The sequence below is a fragment of the Rattus norvegicus genome, chromosome 17 (genome assembly GCF_021556685.1).
Source record: "Rattus norvegicus strain SHRSP/BbbUtx chromosome 17, alternate assembly SHRSP_T2T, whole genome shotgun sequence".
Lineage (NCBI taxonomy): Eukaryota > Metazoa > Chordata > Mammalia > Rodentia > Muridae > Rattus > Rattus norvegicus.
The window spans coordinates 88,348,473-88,368,149 of record NC_141550.1 but is presented as its reverse complement, the minus strand read 5'-3'; the positions used below and the strand labels follow the sequence as shown (position 1 = coordinate 88,368,149).

The window sequence follows — 19,677 nt, the reverse complement described above, 5'->3', positions numbered from 1 at the left end:
GGTTCACCACGTTTTAGGGAGTAGGGGACTCTGCTAGGACATCTGTCGAATAAAGATGTTTGCAGGGCAGATTTCTCAAGATGACTTGAAGCTGTATGAAGGAAGGAGCTACAGTCTTGCATATACTGCCTACTTTCCCTCTGAGAGCTCTGGAGGGAAGGGAGGGGGTCAGGGGCGTCCCTGCAGCACAAAACAACTGGGTACAGAGGGAGCTGAGGGAGAGACACAGATGGGGAAGCAGCCAGATGTACAGTCAGTGTAATAACAAGTCTGAAGGCCTCACCTAATTCCGCAGCCTGCAAGCAGTTTTGTGGATTTTGTGCAGGGGAGGAGACATATATGAAGTCTACTTTTGCTTTTTCGTGGGTATATATGTATATGGTTTAAATGCATATGTGCATGTATGTATCTATGTTTGCATATGTGCATGCAAACTGATGTCTGCTATCTTTTTTAATTGCTATCCACTCTACACATGGCCTCTCACTGAATCTGGAACTCACTGGTATCCCCAGGAACCCCTGTCTCTGTCTCTTGGATGCTGAGACTATAGTGGCCGACCATACCTATCTGACTTTATGTGGATATCTGTAGATCCTAACTTGGATGGCAGGTACTTTGCTATGAGCTATTTCCCAGACCCTGAAATCTGGGAGTGGGGGTGGTAAATAAGTTTTAAAAGGGTTATTTTTACTTGTGTTTATGTGTGTATGCCACATGAGTGTGGGTACCCACAGAGGCCAGAAGAGGACATCAGGTGCTCCCTTGTGATCTGCCCTACATGAATAGGAACGGCAGCAGGACTTTGAACCACTGAGCCATCTCTCCAGACCTCCCCTTTCTCCCATACATGACTTTTTTAAGATAGCGGGATGGTTATGTAGGGAAGGTCTGCAAGAGAGAGAAGTAAACAAGAGAGTAGGGCATAGCTCGGTGTGTAGAGAACTGAGTCATTTGTCACTGACAGAGGACAGCTGCACAAAACTGTGAGAGAGTCAAACAGAAAAGTCAGGGCCAGGGGTCAGTGAAAACAAAGAGAGACACCAAAGAGGAGCTGGCGTCTGCGCAGCTGAGAGAACTGATGGTGTGAGTCACAGAAGGAGATTGGGAGTTTAATGCAAGAAGAGAAGGGAAGGGAAAGTTGAGTTTCTGACCTGTGGCTTGGAGACCATGAAGTGCTGACAAGACTGTTGACCACTCAGTTGAGTGCCCTAGGTGGTACTCAGAGGAATCCAGCGAGAGGTCCAGCTCTAGGAAGTCCTTGAGGGAGCCTTCCTACATTCTATCTCTCCACAGTCATACTGACAGTGTCCTCACCAGTGTGTGCTTAGTCTGTGCACTGTCTCAACTTTTGTCTCTTCCCCACTGGGCGGTTGGTGTCTTAGTTAAGCTTTTATTGCTGTGAAGAGACAACAGGACCAAGGCAACTCTTACGAAGGCAGACATTCAGTTGGGCTGGCTTATAGTTTCAGAGGTTCGGTCCATTGTGGTGGGAAGCCTGGCAGTGTCCAGGCAAATACTGTACCACAGAAGCTAAGAGTTCTACATGTTGATCATCCGCCAGGAGGAGACTGTCTCCCACAGGTAGCCAGAAGGAGGGTCTCTTCTGCCCTGGGTTAAGCATTAGCACAGAGCCCCAAAGTCCACCTGTACAGTAACACACTTCCCAACAAGGGCATACCTAGTAATGCCACTTCCCATGGGCAAGCATATTCAAACCACCACAGTTGTTGGGTTTGCCCAGCTCACTCTAGAAGTTTACTCTTGCTGGATAAACCTTCTGCATCCCAAGGGGCCCTGGGCAGTTACTCCATCTTGTGCATGGAGGCACTTGGGCTAAAACACACTGGAGTTCCATTTCAGCCTTGTGAGAGAGCAGGATGCACTGCACAGCCAATCTGCCTCTGATTTCTTGAATGTTTTTCTTGCTGAAAGCTGAGAAGATGATTCACCCCACCACAGTGTCCCTGTCCCCACTTCAAGCGTCAGTGGTTTCCTGCTGGCCCTGTGTTTCCAGCCCTGAACCTGCTGCACCTCACTGTAGCCAAGGCTAATCCTTAGTCAGCAGTCCTTAGCCCTGGGTGTGAGGAAAACACAGTGTTTCCATTTCATGAGCCTTGGAGACTAGCGTCTGATATTGGAGCTCCAAAGAGTCTAAAATGCTGTTCTCATAATGTTCTGTGAGACCCCTGTACCACTCTCTGGTTTGTTACTGATCATTGCTGTCTTCTTCTTTTCTGATAGTTGTTTCATTATTGATAAGCATTAAATGTTTTGCTCCCCTCTAAAACGGAAGCCATTCTGTGCTTAGGGTCACAGCTCCCACTTCCTGTTGATAAGAGCTTAACGTGGGGCTTTGAGCCCAGTGCAACTTTAATGACTCCACAGTGATGGTCAAGTTAGCATGTTGGTCTTTAATGGTCTGATGATGTCAGCCCAAGCCCAGCTGTGCTCACTCCCGTAAGTCCAAGGGAAACCCAGAATTCAGCTCTCTGGGTGATGGTGACCCTTTTCTCCTGGGCTCTGTGATTTGAGGCATGCAGTCAGAATCCTGTTGTCAGCAGCAGGCTTGAGACTGGTTTCTAGACTGCTGGTCGGTGACACAGGTAGCCCACGTTGTGGAAGAATGTTTCATGTGAGTCTGGATGAGCCCTGAGTCTTCCGTGGCTGATGCTATGGCCAAGGTCAACCACCACAGCGGGTCTCAGTGTCATCTGTGACAAGGGGATGGGATGGGGCAACAAGCTTTCCAGGTTCTCTCAGGTAAGCCCCTCCAGCTTCACTCTGTTTCCCGCCTGTCATGTCCTCCACTCGCTCCTGCTGCCATGACGTCCTGTCCAAGCCGTGTGACTAAGCAGTATAGACTTAGCACTCCTAAGCCACGAGCCCAGATAAACCCTTCCTGCTTACGTTGTTTGGTCCCAGTGACTTAGAGTAACTTATGCAGGTTCTTGTACATGAGATTGATAGATTCTCCTAGGAAGCTAATTGCTTTCCCACATTTGAGCTTGGCAGAGTTGATTTTTTTTTTTCCAAGTATTCTTCCTTTTGACTAACATTTTTTTAAAAGCTCCATATATGATTTAAACGAAAATAAAACTTTTGTTTGTTTGTTCGTTTATGTATGAGTTATGATAAGGAGTGGGCTGAGGCGCCCCAACACATGCATGGAAGTGTGCAAATGTCAGATGTCGGTGTCAACGAGTGTGTCAGTGTCAGAGGACAACTCATGTCCTCAGGCTTGGTGGCCCTGAGCCATCCCGCTGGCCCTTCACGCGTGACTTTTGCCAGAACGTGCAAGCTACAAACAAAACGAAAACTAACAAAAATATATGGAAATATGAGGTTAGGTCAAGGGAGTTAAGTGTGAAAAGGGCTTGGCGTTTTCAGCAGAGGTGCTGGGGGAAGTAACAGTTACTAACGCAGGATGTTCTATGGGAACTATAAAGGATAGGTGATTAGAATGAAGCTAATTAAATTGGCCTTTAGGATTTCTCCCCTTTTGGAGGCTCTACTAATCCTGGGCCTCCCACTGTGGAAATAAACATCTTCCATGCCCACTGCTAGAGGAGGAGGGTGGGAAGGGGGGGGCACTGTTAATCCTGTTCTGAAAGGAAATGATAGTAGCTTCCCAATTATAAATGCAAGAAGACCATCGCAGGGGGACCCCTCATTATCTTGCTTTATTTCCTGTTGAGGGCTGTGGAACAGCAGAGCTTCAAACACAGCTGCTGTTGAGGCTTGAGGCAGGATATCAGATGTTCTAAGACATCTATAGAAAATCAAGCTTAAGTACCAATTTGTACCATTGGTTTTAAAAAGGATGAGATCCTTAAATTGTCTTACCTACCCATCACTGTAGCTTTGTCTTAGAATTGCAAATACCCTCAGCTACCCAGCGAGCTTAGAATGGGCCTTAGAAGCCACATCTGCTGCCTGAGGTGTGTTCCAGGCTCAGTTACAGCTCAGCCCTGGAATGAGCAGAGGTCCCTTGTGGTGTCCCCTGAGGCAGCCTGGGGCAGCCTGATGTCTGCAGCTTGCATAGCTGTGCAGTCAGTGGCCTCATACAGGGGTACCTGTGTTTCTGTGCCGATGGCAGCACCTGTTCACTCTGTAGAATGTCCAGAGCAGGCAAAGGTACCACGACAAGAAACCCTCAGAAGGGGTCGGAGAAGGAACCACAGCAGAAATGTGGGTGGATTGCCAGAATGCAAAAGGCTATGGCAGCCCCTGCATGGCTATGCAAGTACACGGAGTCGTCTGAGCTGCACACTTTAGGTGAACCACGGTGCAGTCTGTGAGTGGTCTCCAAGGAAAGCCACTGAAAAGGAATGTTTAGGAACAGGCAGGACCGCTCAGTGGGTAAGGACACATGGTGCCAAGCCTGTTGATCCAATTTCAACTTGTAAAACCCACAAGTAGAAAAGAACAATTACCTCAGATGATCCTCTGACCCACACAGGGCCTTACATATATGCACACAGATAGATATATGTTTACTTAAAAAGAGAATGTTTAGGGGTACAGGGGATGTGCCCCAGTAGGAGTAGAATTTACCATGAAAGAATGAAGATCTAGTTCAGATTCCAGGCAGCCACATAAAACCAACATACTTCAGTAATCCAGGTGCTGGAGAGGAAGACAGGAAGGGTACTGGGGGCTTGCTGGCCAGCCACCCTAGCCAAATCGGTGAGCCCCAGGTTCAGCAAAGACTGTCTCTCAAAAAAGAGGCGTAGACCAAGACACCTGACACCATCAACTTCTGTCTTACATACATGTGCACACACACATGCACACACATACACACACATGCACACACACACACAGACAGAACACACGCACACACACACAGAATACATTCTCTCTCACATATACACACACAGACAACACATACACATATACACACACATACATGCACATGCACATATACACACATACACAGAATACACACTCACACACACATATACATACAGACAGAACACACACATGCATGTACATTGCACACAAATAAAACTCATTTCTTTTTAGAAAAGAATTCAGAGCTTGAAATTAGTTTATATTTAATATGAGACTTTATCACTATTGATTTTTGTCTGCCTTTTTCTTGGAACAAGTTACAACATTATGTCTAGTTATGACAACTTTTAAAGACTGGTAGTTTATAATACAAAATTAGCAAATGTATAGAAGGAAATGTATAGCCAGTGGATATGGCATCATTTGTAGTTTGTGTACATTTATCTTTATCATTAGGTTTTGGTTTTTTTTTTATTTCACAAACTAAGAGTAAATCATTGGCCATTTCCCAAATCTCTGGGAATTAACAGCACCAATTTATCCTGGTTACTAATTACAAGAGGGAGCAGGACTCTCGGAGACCGATCAGTCCGGCTGTTTCTTTGCAGATAAATGGGTCTGGCGTGAGAGTAGGGACATTGCTGTTGGGCTGTGATTTGTATCGTGTTGTTTTTATTGCAGACCCTTTTGTCCTGCCCCATGTTGCCCCTGACTCCTAGTTTGAGAAGACGCTGAGCTATGAGCTTGAAGGAGAACCTTGGGAGGGCCTGTTGTATCAGCTTTCTTGGGAGAGATGGGACTAAATTATTTTCCAATAACACACCGACCGAAGAACCAGTTTGACCCAAGTCCAGCCTGGTGAACCACTGAGTTTATTAGATCTACTTCAGGAGCGTGGATTATACTGAGATAGCTGCTTCCCTGAAAAGACCCAGCTCAGCAGGTGACAGCTGCCAAAAGCTGCATGGATAGAGTCCCTTCTTTGTCCCCTTGTCCCTGCCCTTCCCAAGGCTCTGACCAGCTGGGGCAGGATTACTGACAGCTGGGAGAAGGGGCAGGAGGGAACATGGAACAGAATCTCTGAGGAGGGTCTAATGACCCTCCCACCCCCTTCCTCCCCAGGAGCATCAACAGCTCCTCTCATCAGAAGTCTTATTGGAAGTCCCAGCTGCTCCAATTTAGAGGGTATTGGTCATGCTGTGCCCAGAAACATCTCCCAACAGCTGGGGGTTCTCAACTTGAAGCTGCTCCTTTAAGTGGTTTGAATTCTCCGATAAGAGCTTCCTGGAGGGAGGGCTACAGGAGATCATCACCTGTCACTTTTGAACAGATCCGTGCAGAACCCCAGATTAGGATGTAAACGACGTTAATCTTATTTCAGAACGGAGAACTTGTCCAAGCTTTGTCTAAAGCTAGGAATTCGAGTTTTCGGGAGAGCAGATCTCTCCAAACCTGAGGCGGGTTTCTGTGGGTTGATTTTTGTCTGACACCTTTTCCTGAGGACACATGAGTGGATACGTTTCCTGAAAAGGAAGCATTGTAGGTTGGAAATGGAGATTGTGAAGAGTAAACTGAAGGTGTTAACTGTTCAGCCTTGACTGGACCAGATCTGAAACAGTCTGGCTAATTAAAGTAAGATTTTTTTAAAACAGTGCCTCTGCGGCTGGCCTTCCTTCTCCCTAACCTGCCCGCTCCATTTCTGAGATTACTATTGTGGAGGAAAAGCGATAACTTGGGTTCCCAAAGCAGAGATTCCTCTCTCGATCTTTCCTGTCGCCCGCAAAGGCTGTGCACTTCTCAGTGAAGGAAGTGGTAGAGATCGATGGTAGAAGAAGAGTTAAATTAAAATTCCCCAGCAGTCCTCAGCTCATGCTAGGTAGACATGATAAAGTGGGTCACATGACCAGAAACTTGTGAGGAAGCCCTAGGTTGGCATGGCCTGCAGCCCACAGGACTCCTAGGAAACGCTAGAACCCAGCCCCATCTTCATACTGAAAACAGAGTCCCAGGCGCAGCACCCCTCTGTTCCCCAGACACACACGTGCCTCAGCTCTTGCCTGGAGAGAAGATGGCTCCTCTCCCTGCTCCCTGCCGGTGGGTGCTACCTTTGAGTGAGCCAGGGCTTCTTATGCAGGTTAATAAAAGCACACCTCAGGTAGACTGGTTGCTCTAACACCGTGGCTGTTCTTGATATTTCCCACACACTTAACTCAGCACCATTGAGAACATAGGAACAAGTTTGACTTTGTGCCACCTGGCCCACACTCTAAATTGGTCTTAGAGGGTGTTTGTCACCATGGAAAAATCGATATGAGCCACCCCATTGAAATGCCTGCCACTCTCCAGAGCCGGAGGGAGGCCTCGTGGGTGCTGGAGTAACTGGGTACGCTCTTAAGAACTCAGTTGGACTTCTGCTGGCATCCTCTGGGTCTGTTTTCTTGTCTCCAGGTTAAAGTTGCTTCCAACCCTGATGCTTTTTATTGTGAGAAGGACCCCTTGCAGCACCTATAGCCTCCCGGCCTCCCTCCGGTCTGAGAATACAGTGCTGGGATCCTAATTCCTTTGCAGTAGAACTCGGACCCTCAGATCCTCTGTGTTCTGCTGCATGAGATCTCGGCTTGAACAGTTCTCCCCTTAAGGCCAGTGCTTGCTCTTGGTGAGGCTGTCCTGAGCACATCTGGAGCCTGAAGTGTAAGTCTTACATAGACCTGTGAATTATTGTCATCTCTTTAATCTTGGCCTAGATGTCCTAAACTGTCACTGCACACTTCCAAGACTACAGTGGCCTTCCGTCTCCTGACTAGAGTCTCCGTGGGAGATAGGCTCTGTGTTCTAAGACCTATACCTCCAGCCTTGGCCTAAGCACAGAGTCATGTCTTGGAGGAAATTGTATTTGGCTTGGGTTTGGTTTTTCTTTTGTCTTTGTGTGTGTGGTGTGCGTGCCTGTGTGAAGGCATGCTTACAGGTGTTTGGGTACATGTGTGGGGGATCATGTTTGTAGGGAGCTAGAGCTTGAGGTCTTCTGTCTTCTTCAATCACCTTTGGCTTTCATCAGTGAGGCAGGCGTGAGGCCTTGGGCTCTGGAGTGTGGCAGGCATTTCAATAGGATCAATCATATTGATTTTCCCATGGTGACAAACACCTTCCAGGGTCTCCGGCTGGAGCCAGCTAGTCAGCTTTCTGCAGAAGTATTCCCCCAACCCCTGCCCCTGCCCCTGCCCCTGCCTCTGAGCACCGGGTGACAGGCAGGCCAGTTTCCACACTGAGGTTTGTGCTGCGAGCGTTGGGTCTGTCGTCTGTCTTACTGCCCTTCACTTTACAGATCAGAAGCTGAATCTCTGAGACCAAGTGACATATGCAAAGGCCAAGGAATGGCAGGTGGCACAGGAGTGTCAGGTGGTACAGGAGTGTCAGGTGGTACAGGAGTGTCAGGTGGTGGTACAGAAATAGCAGGTGGTAGAGGAGTGGCAGGTGGTGGTACAGGAGTGTCAGGTGGTACAGGAGTGTCAGGTGGTACAGGAGTGTCAGGTGGTACAGGAATGGCAGGTGGTGGTACAGGAATAGCAGGTGGTGGTATAGGAGTGTCAGGTGGTACAGGACTGGCAGGTGGTACAGGACTGGCAGGTGGTAAAGGAGTGGCAGGTGGTGATACAGGAACGGCAGGTGGTAGTATACGAATGGCAGGTGGTGGTACAGGAATGGCAGGTGGTGATACAGGAATGGCAGGTGGTACAGGAGTGGCAGGTGGTGATACAGGAACGGCAGGTGGTGATACAGGAATGGCAGGTGGTGGTACAGGAATAACAGGTGGTGGTACAGGAGTGGCAGGTGGTGGTACAGAACTGGCACGTGGTATAAATGAAGAGAACCTTCTGGATACCTGACTCTCACCTTCAGCATTACACTACATTGGTCAGAAATTCAAATAAATTTATGTTTTATAAACCTTTATTTTTATTTGTATAGGTGTCTGAATGTATATCTGTGCACCAAATTTGTCCAATGTGTGCACCCATGGGACCCATTGGATCCCATGGGACTGGAGTTAGACATAGTTATGAGCCACCACGTAGGTTGTGGGAGTCGAATCAGGTCCTCTGGAAGACCAACCGGTGACCTTAATTGTTGGGCCACCTCCCCCCAGCCCATGTTTATCTCACTAGGAAGGCTGTAAAGATCTGCAGTAATGTTTTATAACGATCAAAGATTATTCTTGACTGTCAGTTACCCTGGTCCGTTTCCCTAGGGGAGGTTTTAGACAGGAACCTGAGACATACATTACCCGCTTCTACTGTCAGATTTTTACCTTCAAGTGAGAAAATTGCCCTTATGGAAACAATGCTGCTAGTAAATACAAAATAACAAGCCAGATTTCTGGGGCTTGCCATCACCCCAAAGGTCACCCCAAACTGTACATTTTGTGTACAGTTGCATTAACTTTTCTGATTTTCCAGTTGTCTGTTAGATAGGCTTCTTTTTACGTTGATTCTACAGGCACAGTCTAAGTTTTGGCCAGGTATCCCCAACATCACCAGTTGCTTGGAAACCTAGAGCCTTAAAGAATGGTTCTCCTAGTCCTAGCCTGCAAGTTGGGAACTCTCATAGCTCTACTAGAGAAGTGAGCCGAGGCAGAACCAGAATTAGACCATATCCCATGTGCACAGGCCAAGATCAGGACATGGCCAGTGTCTAACAAACACAAAGAATACTGTAAGGAATTTTTATGTCTTTGAAACTGATGGGAAAGGAAGAGACTCCTGCATGAGACAGAACCCCAGCTAAGTTCTTACACTATTTTATTAGTACAAGTTCCACACTTGAAAACACAAGCAGTCTCACCCTTGCCCGGGGTCTCTCATTAACTGCTGTGGTGAAGGTTTGAGTTTAGTTTCCCACTTTTGCTGACCTGAGAACTGGAGGGAAACGAATGAACAGGGTGTTAGTACAAGTGTGCGTAACTACATGCTAAGTAGTGCAGCTTAAACATGTTAACGAGCACCACTGGGGGATCCTCAGTTATTGTGGTGGACCACATACCAGCTCCATCAGTATCTGCTACTTCCTGGAAAGCCTCGGCACCAGCCTATGGGGTCAGAGCCTGCAGTACCACGTGGTCTCTGCGCTGGTGGTTCAGTACCACGTGGTCTCTGCGCTGGTGGTTCAGTACCACGTGATCTCCGCGTTGGTGGTTCAGTAGGCTTGAGCAGCACTGACTACTCACCTTCTGATTTTGACCTCCCACACTGGCTCCTGGGAGGATGCGTTACTTTTCTTGAGCTAGGAAACTTGAGATGGCTGGTATTGTCAGTTTATTGGATTGAAAGCTGCCTAGGGATGAGTATTAGGGGATTTTTTTTTCCAGAAAGATTCATATTCAGGGCTAAGGAGAAAAGATGTGTCCTGAGAGTGGACAGCACCATTGAGTGGCTGTGTAGCCCACGTGAAGTAAAATTTGGACTAAGCCAGAGCCACGCCCACATATCCACACACACTCCCTGATCTGACGTCGTGTGAACAGCCATCCCCCCACACGTTCCTGCCACGGTGTTCTATAAAGCTCACAGGCCAAGTAGCCATGAGCTGAACCTACAGAAATCGTGAGCCAAAATAAATCCTTCCACAAGTTGTGTGTGTTAGGCTATCACCCCCTGGATGAGACCAAGTGCCTGTCACTTCCTCTTGTCTGTCAAAATTGATGGTTCTTGCTTTGATTTTATGTCTGAAGATAATTTGTAGTATTAGTGGTCTTTACAGTTCTTATTTATTTGCAGTAAATACCCTTTTTCATATTAATGTTTGGGATGGGAAAAATAAGACCATTAGCAATATATAATAATAATTTTTTTTTTTTTGCTGGCATTTAACCACAAAAGGGGCATTTGATTTCCTTCCTTTTTGTTCTAAGCAGGAAATGGTAAAGGAGGTTTTTTTTTTTTTAAGCCAAGACATAATTAACTGCAAATTAAACTCTTGCTAATGTCACCATTTTCATCCTGAAAGTCCTTTCATTCTGCTTTATCTACCTGATGAATTTCAGTTGTCTTAAGAGTGATTTAACACCGCCAAATCTTCATACTTAACATCCTGCTGGAATTGCATTGACTTTTTTTTTTTCATCTGGAGTTTTCTGATTACTGAACCTGCTTTTCTTAGCTTGATTGGCAGTCTTGCCACTGCACTTGGCAGGTGTTCTTGCCTATGTTAGAGCTGAGATGCACTCTCTCAGGATGTAATGGTCCAGTGCCATGATGCCAGGTGCATACTGGGAAATCAAGATAAGCTAGCGGGCCCTTTCCCTTCAACTGAAAATCCGTAGGAGCCTGGTATTGCCTGACTGCAAAGTCACCTGCATTCTCTGAAACCGGGTTAGTCCATGGGTTCCTGTGGATGCCTTGTTTAGAGAGGAGATTGAGGGGGAGGGGACTTTGCCTTTGAATCCCCACATGGGATATCAAGCAAGGCCTGGAAGAGGATGATGTCATTACTCATGGGTACAATTAGCACTGATGAAGCCCAGACTTCCTCAGACATGGGAGTTCTCTAATGCCATTAGTCTCTGACCAGTATAAAGAGAGTGGGGCCAGCAGGGTGATTTTCTTGACAACTCTAAGAAAGAAGAGAGACAGTGGTTGAAGTCTCATGAGTGAGAAGGCTTGTAAGGTTATACACTAGCTGTGGTGTAGACATTCCCTAATCAAACTCTGGGGTACATTGTTCTGCAAGTCACTGCAGGGACCCCACTCCTCATCCTTCATCAGTAGCCCTGGAAAACTACTGCAGAGGAGGGGAAGATGGACTAAGCCAGAGTCTGCTAATAGGCTGAGTGGAACACACTTTCCCAAGCTCCTCTTCCTCCACAGGTCATGATTGACTCTTTAAATACTTTTCTAGCATAGTAGTTGAGAACCCAGGTTCTGGACCAGCCATAAGCGAAATTCTGGTTCCTCGTTGACTGGCTATATGACCTTCATTCTGTTATGACCTCTCAACTCCTCTTGCCATCTGTGTAATGACGTGACAGTGAGGGCAGCGTGGCATCGTATGGGATCTTACCAGAATGCACAGAATCCTGGCGGCTGCTCGGTGCTCAGTGACTGTGCAGTGTCCTTTTGTGGCTAAAACCTTATCCTATTCGGAAGAAAAATTTGGGTTCTTGTCCAACCCTGAAAAGAACAGGGCAAATAAATAACTCATTACAACTCTGGGCGTGAGCCTGCTTGTTTTGTTTACTGGTTTGCTGGGAGGCAAGATCTTAGCATGTAACCATGAATAGCCTCAAACTTGCTGTATAAGCAGGTTGACCTCTGTAGGTCTGGTCTACATAGAATTCTAGGCTAGCCTTGAGCAGGGTGAGGCTGTACCTACCTTTATCCCAGCTGATGCTGAGGCAAGAGAATCTCCGTGGACTGAGGGCTAGTCTGGTATACCTAGAGAGCTCCAGGACAGCTAGGGCTACATAGACCCTTTACCAAACCCAAGCAAACAAATAGGATAGCCTCAAACTCACTGCCGCCCTGATTGACCCGCGCCAGTGCACCTCGATCGTCCTCTAGGAACGTTAGAATCACAGTTCTTACCCAGCTGTTTTCACTCCATTTAGGAGACTTGCAATCGGGTTACGGAGAACTGTAAAGCATTGCCAGCCACTGGCCAGTTTATTCCAGATGCAAATGCTCTTGGTATGATGACAAATGACCCAAACCCCAAAGCCACACTTTAACCAGTTCTCTTCCCTTCTCCCTCCTCACCCCACCGGGAAGAATTCCTTGACCAGAAGTGCGCCCCTTCCCAATGACTCGCAGGCTCGCAGCGGGGCTCGGTTTCACACGTCCTATGACAAAAGATACGTCATCAAGACCATTACCAGCGAGGACGTGGCAGAGATGCACAACATTCTCAAGAAGTACCACCAGGTAACGTCCCCTTACCTCTGTTGACCCTTCATGCCAAAGTGTCATCAGGGCCAACCCTTGAACTACACTCGGGCAGTGTAACAGACCACATTTGACATGAAGGTCTCCTCCAGCCTGGGGTTCCAGAGTGAGTGTGGCCTGATCCCTGGCCCTTAACAAGAGAATGCATAGGCTCCTATTTACGAAATAGTCATCTAAATTATTTAAAATAAATTTAATCTAATTATGCTCCTACTGATCCCCATTCTGGTTGTAAAAATTGCTTCGCTAAAGATTTGGCAACTTTCCAGAAGATCCCTTCTGTGCCAGAAGTCAGATGTTAACCCCAAGCCTGTATCTGTTTACGCTACTGAGTCCCGTGCAGTTCCCACTGTCTGGCTTTTCCAGGACTCACCCGTTGCCCAGTTGGCCTTGTAGAAAATTCTCTGGTTTTAGGGAATTTTGTGTTGGTCACTTTCTGCCCCAGTTCATCCCCAACCATGGCGGCTTTGTAACCTCCTGGGGGAGGTGCCCTCGGGAGCTGCTTTCTCTTCCCTGAAATAAATTCCAGCCTAGTTTTGCATGCTGGAGCACAGATCCACAGGTCTAACTGGATCAGTAAAAAAGACTTCTCACTATGGAGTAGCAAGGACACCAAATGCAGAAGCAAGACAGTCCTCAGCCCAGATCCCAGCCCTGTCACCTGCTGACCCCGTGGCTTCTGGATTTTGAGACCTGTCTCCTCATTTATACAATGGAAAGTATCCATACTTCCCAAGTCCTGCGAAGTCAATGAGGTAACATGTATCAAGTCCATAGCAGAGCATCTGACATGCACTCCGTGTGCAGCATATGGAAAAGCGGTAGTACTGGTGCTTGTCATGTAACTGAAGTTAAACGCCTGTCGTGTCACCATAACTATTAACGCCTGTCGTGTCACCATAACTATTAAAGTAAGTCACCCTGAGAAATCGTAGCCTTCTTGCACAAATGTCACTGCTCATGCAGCCATTCTAGTAATTGTCCTCAAGAGAGGTATTTATTTAAAACACACGTATGCATGTGTACAATATGCATGTGCACAAGTGTGTAGGTGCATGCACGCGTGCACACACACACACACACTCACACACACACACACGGTTGCTTTCAGAGTCTGTATCAGTTCCCTTGGTTGTATTAACAAAACACAAACTGAGTGATTTAGATAGCAAAGACATTTTGCTTGCAGTTCTAGAGGCTTTGAATTTGAGATCAAGGAACCAACATGGTAGAAGATCAGAGAGGACTCTGCCCCTGCCTGTGTGGTTAGCGTCTCCTCACCTGGGGGAGACAGAAAAAACTATCCTTCCTGCTAAGTGTAAGAATCACATCAGATCCACAGAACCACTTGCCACACACTGGTGATTAGGGCTTTAAATGGTGTGTGTGTGTGTGTGTGTGTGTGTGTGTGTGTGTGTGCGCGCGCGCGTGCGCGTGCGTGTCAAGTAAGTTTGGCTGCCTATGGAGCCTAGAGAGGACATCAGGCAACCTGAAACTGGAGTTACAGGTTGTTGAGCTTCCTGACCATGGGTGCTAGGTACCAACTACCAACGTGGTCTTTGGGAAGAGCAGCAAGCACTTTTTTTTTTTTTTTTTTTTTTTAATTAACTTGAGTATTTCTTATATACATTTCGAGTGTTATTCCCTTTCTCGGTTTCCGAGCAAACATCCCCCTCCCCCCTCCCCTTCCTTATGGGTGTTCCCCTCCCCATCCTCTCCCCATTGCCGCCCTCCCCCCAACAATCACGTTCACTGGGGGTTCAGTCTTAGCAGGACCCAGGGCTTCCCCTTACACTGGTGATCTTACTAGGATATTCATTGCTACCTATGAGGTCAGAGTCCAGGGTCAGTCCATGTATAGTCTTTAGGTAGTGGCTTAGCAGCAAGCACTCTTAACAGCCAAGCCATTGTTCTAGCCTGTGATTAGGATTTAAAAGTATGCATGGTGAGGAAACACAAACATTTCATCTAGATTTTGCTTTTACTTAAACAGCGTTAAATTCCCCCTCAGCAGTGCAAACTGTCACAGAGAATGTTCAAAGTGAAGCCTCATGAGCCCTGGCTGCTCAGACGAGGATTCACAGAGAGTCAAGTCACATCTGCCAAGCATCAGCCTCTCCTGCGTGTTCTCCGAAGGCAGCTCTCTGCATCTGTGAGCTCTCGCAAGTCTTGTTTAAGGCATTCCTCTTGGTTGTGCTCTGCGCCCTAATGTGACGGGCTGTTTCTTGGCAGTTGCTGTTCTTCCAGTCTTTGCAAATGTGATCGACCACATTTCACTTGCAGTGAGGTCTATAAAAGCCTTCACATTTCATTCTGTCCCGGGAAACCTGTGACTGCTTCTAATGTGCTTTCTGAAGGCATCGGTCTGCCTTTAAATTCATTTAACATCTAATACATCTTTGATAACAGCTATTGCTTTCAAAATCTGTTCTGCCATGCTTATGCTCTTGCCTATTATAAAAAAACTTTTCAAGTGCCCAGCCAATCCCCGCGAGGGCAAGTACACCAGCCCTGAAGCACCCTGTTTCCAGTCCAGGATCCAAGCTCCTCACAGTTTCACACGCACCCCTTTCTGGAATTGGATGTCACACCCAAGCGTCTCTTTATGCTTTGGTTCGTCCTGGAACTGCTCAAAACAAATGGGCTTTTCCTGGCAGATGAGAATATATTCTTCTGGTAAACAGCAACGATACCTTTCTCATGACATGGGACATAGGGTTCGGGTGTCCAGTTCTAGACAAGCCTAGGCTCAGAGTGAATCCTTCCACTTTACAGAAATCACAGTTTGAGGTGCGTTCTGGTTATTTGCTGTGATAAAAGATCACAGCCAGCAGCAACCTAAGGAAGGAAAAGGGTTTGTCTTTTAGTTCTAGGTTATAGTCTACCCCTGAGGAGAAGAAGTCAAGGCAAGGACTCAAGGCAGCTAGTCACATAGTATCCACAGTCGAAACTGGAGAGAAATGAATGCATCCCTGGGGCTTGCTCACTCTTTTCATATTTCTGTACTTTAGGGCCTCTTGCCTAGGGAATGGTCCCGCCCTCAGTGAGCTAGATCAATTAACAATCAAGACAGTCCCCTGCAGAGATGTCCACAGACCAATTTCACTCCTTATTGAAGATCTCTCTTCCCAGGTGACTTTAGGTTATGTTGAGTTGACCATAATAAGACTAGCCAACACAAGGTGTTTTCCTGTGGGCACTGGCTGCAACGACACACAAGTCAGGCATAATCTCCAACATTATGTAATCCTGTTGGGCATCAGGACACTTGCTGACACACTTCAAGATCTCTCCCAGTACTGAGGGTTTCTTTTTGCTCCGCTATTACAAAACTTACTTTTTTGGTATGCTCTTCATTCAGAAAAGTCACATTGAGCCAACATCTGGGTTTTCCTCCCGCCTTAGAAAGTGATACTTTAGATATAATTGAAAGCATCTCATGACTGAGAACCCCATTATTAATACAGTTTACTTAAAGGACACTAAATTGGAGTCAGATGACGTAGGTCCTAGCTGGTTATGAACTGGCTGCTTAATGTGACCTGTGAGCTCAGATTTCCCATCGACATGCCATTTCACTAACTCATTCAGTTAGGTATTTACCCATGACCGTGTTCTGGAAAAGATTTGAAGTCAGCTTCAGAGAAGTGAATATAAGACAAGTTTTAAAAGCAAAAAAAGGGCAGAGATGGTGGACAGAAAGGAAGGCATCTAATTGCAACTTAAAATAAGCCTGAAACGTCTTAATCAGTCTTCGAAGCATTTAGGGAAAATGTTTGCCACTTGGAGTTCTGTCAGTTTGAGCCGAGCTACCTAATGGCCAGAGGGCACCCTGAGTAAGTCATCCATGTAGCTGTCTGAACATAATTAAGCCTATTGCTAAGAAGCAGAGTAGAGCTACCCTCGATATGGGATGTGATGGAGTTGTCTCGTGAGACATCTGATTCTATAAATAGTGTCTTTACAGAGGCACGGTACACATAGGACTTCCCGTAAAAGAATCATTATAGCATTAGAGGCACACCAGTGTGATCCTAGCCATTGGGAAGCACACCAGTGTGAATTTCCATTACAGTCAGTGAGCACCTTGTGTGCACTGACCACTTGCTCTCTATCAGGCTGGCTTGCCCCAAATGTCCTGCTGCCCTTCAATCTGCCACAGGCTTGGTGAAGATAATGTGGTGGGAGCCAGGTCTTGATGTCCTCGTGTGATGTCACGTCGCCAGCCACTGTCTCTAGTCCTAGGGTGTCCTTGCAAGTTGTCTTAGGGTTTTGATTGCTATAATGAAACACCCAGAGCCACCAGCCAAGGAACGCACTACCCACCATGGAATGGGCTCCTCCCACTTCAGTCACCAATTAAGAAAACACCCTACAGCTGGGTGTTATGGCGGCATTTTCTCAATTTATGTTTTCTCCTTTCAGATGACCCTAGCTTGTGTCAGGCTGATATAAAACTATTCAGCTTGTCAAAACTATTGATCCCTTGTCAGCTAAACATACAAGCACATCACTGATAAGCCAAATCCATTCCTTTCTTGCTCATTCCTAAGATTAACATCTCAGCATAGAGCATTTTACAAACTTTAAAAGTATCAGTTTTTACAAATTCAGACATGTTCTAAAATTCAGACTCATTAATGCTCCAAAATATCTTTTAAAAAACCTAAGAATATCTTTAAAAATTAAGTCTTTCAACTTTGGGTGTCTGTAAAATAAAAAATAAATACTTTCTTCCTTCAAGAGGGAAGAACCAAGGCACAGTCACAATCAAATCAAAGCAAAATTAAACTCCAAAAGTGTGAATAATTCAGCATCCAATGTCTGGGACTCACTCACAATCTTCTGGGCTCCTCAAAGGGGCTTGAGTACTTTGTCCAGCTCTGCCCTCAGCAGCACACACAAGTTGTCTAATAAGCTTAGGCAGGCTCCATTCCACAGCTTCCATTGTTCTTGGTCATCCCATGGTACTGGCAGCCCCTGCTCCTGAAATGATGACTCTGAGTCTAATTATTAACGAATGTCTAGGCCTGAGTTTAGCTACCTGGCTTGTTTTCTCTCTTTGTCTTCTTACGTCTATCTCCTCAATGTTCCTCACAGCTCTGACTATTTCCCAGAACTCTTTCTGTCCCTGCTGGATGTCCCACCTCCTATTTCTTGCCTCAGCTCATTGGCCATAAGCTTTTTTATTGCCAGAGGTTGCTTATAAGAAATTTTTCTCTACCCTTACACTATCAAGTTCATTTGCCAGCACAAGGCACAACCTTGGCTGCCTCTGGAACACAACTTCTGTGTGCTCTCAGGAAACACTCCCCAGAAGATTTCACCTCAAGGATGCAGGCCTCTTCTTAATTGCCGCTAATCTCTTAGCTCCAGCTGACCATCATCAATTGTCATGGTAATGCAAAGGTTTCCCTTCAGTGGGGCTGGTCTCTTGTTAATCACAGCTTATTCTTTAGCCCCAGCTGACTAGAACAGCATCTTAATCAAAAAATAACCAATGTCCCAATAGAGTCTTTAAACTTCCCTCTAAAACGTCTCAAGAGGCCTCCATCATCTGCCCTGACCTCAGCATTCTCATCTTCCAACAGAACTGCTCAACATTCGGTGGATTTTTTAGCCCAAACTTCGAAATTTCCTCCACAGTCCTACCCAAAATATGGTCAGGTCTGTCACAGCAATGCCCCAATACCCTGGTACCATCTTGTTTTTGTTAGGGTTTGTATTGCTCTGATGAAACACTATAACCAAAGAAACTTAAGGAAGAAAAGTGTATTCTGCTTACACTTCCACCCCACTGTTCATCACTGAAGGAAGTCAGGATGGGAACTCAAACAGAGCAGGAGCTGATGCAGAGACCATGGGTGGTGCTCTCCTGACTTGTTCACCCTGTTTTTTTTAATAGAAGAACCCAAGACCACCAGCCCAGTGATAGCAACACTCACAGTTACTAATTAAGAAAAGACTTTGTAAGGTGTATCTTATAAGTCCTGTAGGTGAATCTTACGGAAGCATTTTCTCAATCTAGGTTCCCTCTTTGAGGCGACTCTAGCTTGCATCAAGTTGACGTAAAGCCAGCTGGGGCACGTAGGATGCTATTCGAATTCTGTTCTGGGACGCTCAGAACTCAAATGCTTTTGTCGTCTCTACTTAATGAACATTTTTTAAAGCTAGCATACAAGGTAATGTGTGTCACTTTACTGTGCTCTCACTCATTCTGTCCCTGCTTAAAGTGGGCATGGTACAGTCAGGGTTTGTGTGGAATCATAGAGGTCTATTGCCCTCTTAGTGGAGTCTTTCTTCTAGTTTTATTTTATTTTATTATTGTATTCTTGCCTTTCCCTTCCTGTCAGCTATGTTTCTTAACTGCCCAAATCTGGACAAAGTGTTTAACACTTCAGATTGCATATTGGAAGAAGAGCCAGACTTCTGACAACACTATTACTTTGTAGCTCTTTCCTTCGTTGGTTGTTGATTGGTTTTAATGAAATGCATTCACAGTCATCATAGCCATGTTCTGGAGACTGAGACTGCCAAGAGGCCAGCCTTGGAAGACATGGCTTCCCACGTAAATTCTTCCTACTGTTGGTAACATGTGGTAAGATAGGTCCTACAGAACAGGAATTTGGATCAACCAGCCACCTCCACACCCTGGCTTTGTCCTAACCGAGGATGAGACCTTGGGTTACTAACTTACTTAGGCACCTACTTAGTCTATTAAATTGGGATAATAGTACCTTTGGTTCAAGCTCATTAGGGCTCAACAGGGAAAGGCTCATGCTACCATACCAGGCTACCAACCCCGACAGCCTGAGTTTGATTCCTGGGCCCCACATGATTGAAGGAAAGACTGACTTCCCTAAGTTGGCTTCTGATCACATAGTTGTAACAGGCTCAGGACTGTCTGGTGAATGAATACTGTATAAGCGGTTGGCTAATGTAAGTC

At 46.2% G+C, this 19,677-nt stretch overlaps 1 protein-coding gene across 5 annotated transcripts in view; it reads left to right on the top strand.

Annotated features, from left to right (window-relative positions):
• The window catches only part of Pip4k2a (phosphatidylinositol-5-phosphate 4-kinase type 2 alpha), a 164,777-nt gene that overhangs the window by 101,921 nt on the left and 43,179 nt on the right, over positions 1–19,677 (top strand). For 3 of the 5 annotated variants that reach the window (XM_087589698.1, NM_053926.2, XM_087589700.1), the window contains 1 exon segment: positions 12,558–12,710. The exons of the other annotated variants lie outside the window; for them this stretch is intronic. In XM_087589698.1, the coding sequence (XP_087445824.1) occupies positions 12,558–12,710 (153 nt within the window). 5 annotated transcript variants of the gene reach the window in all.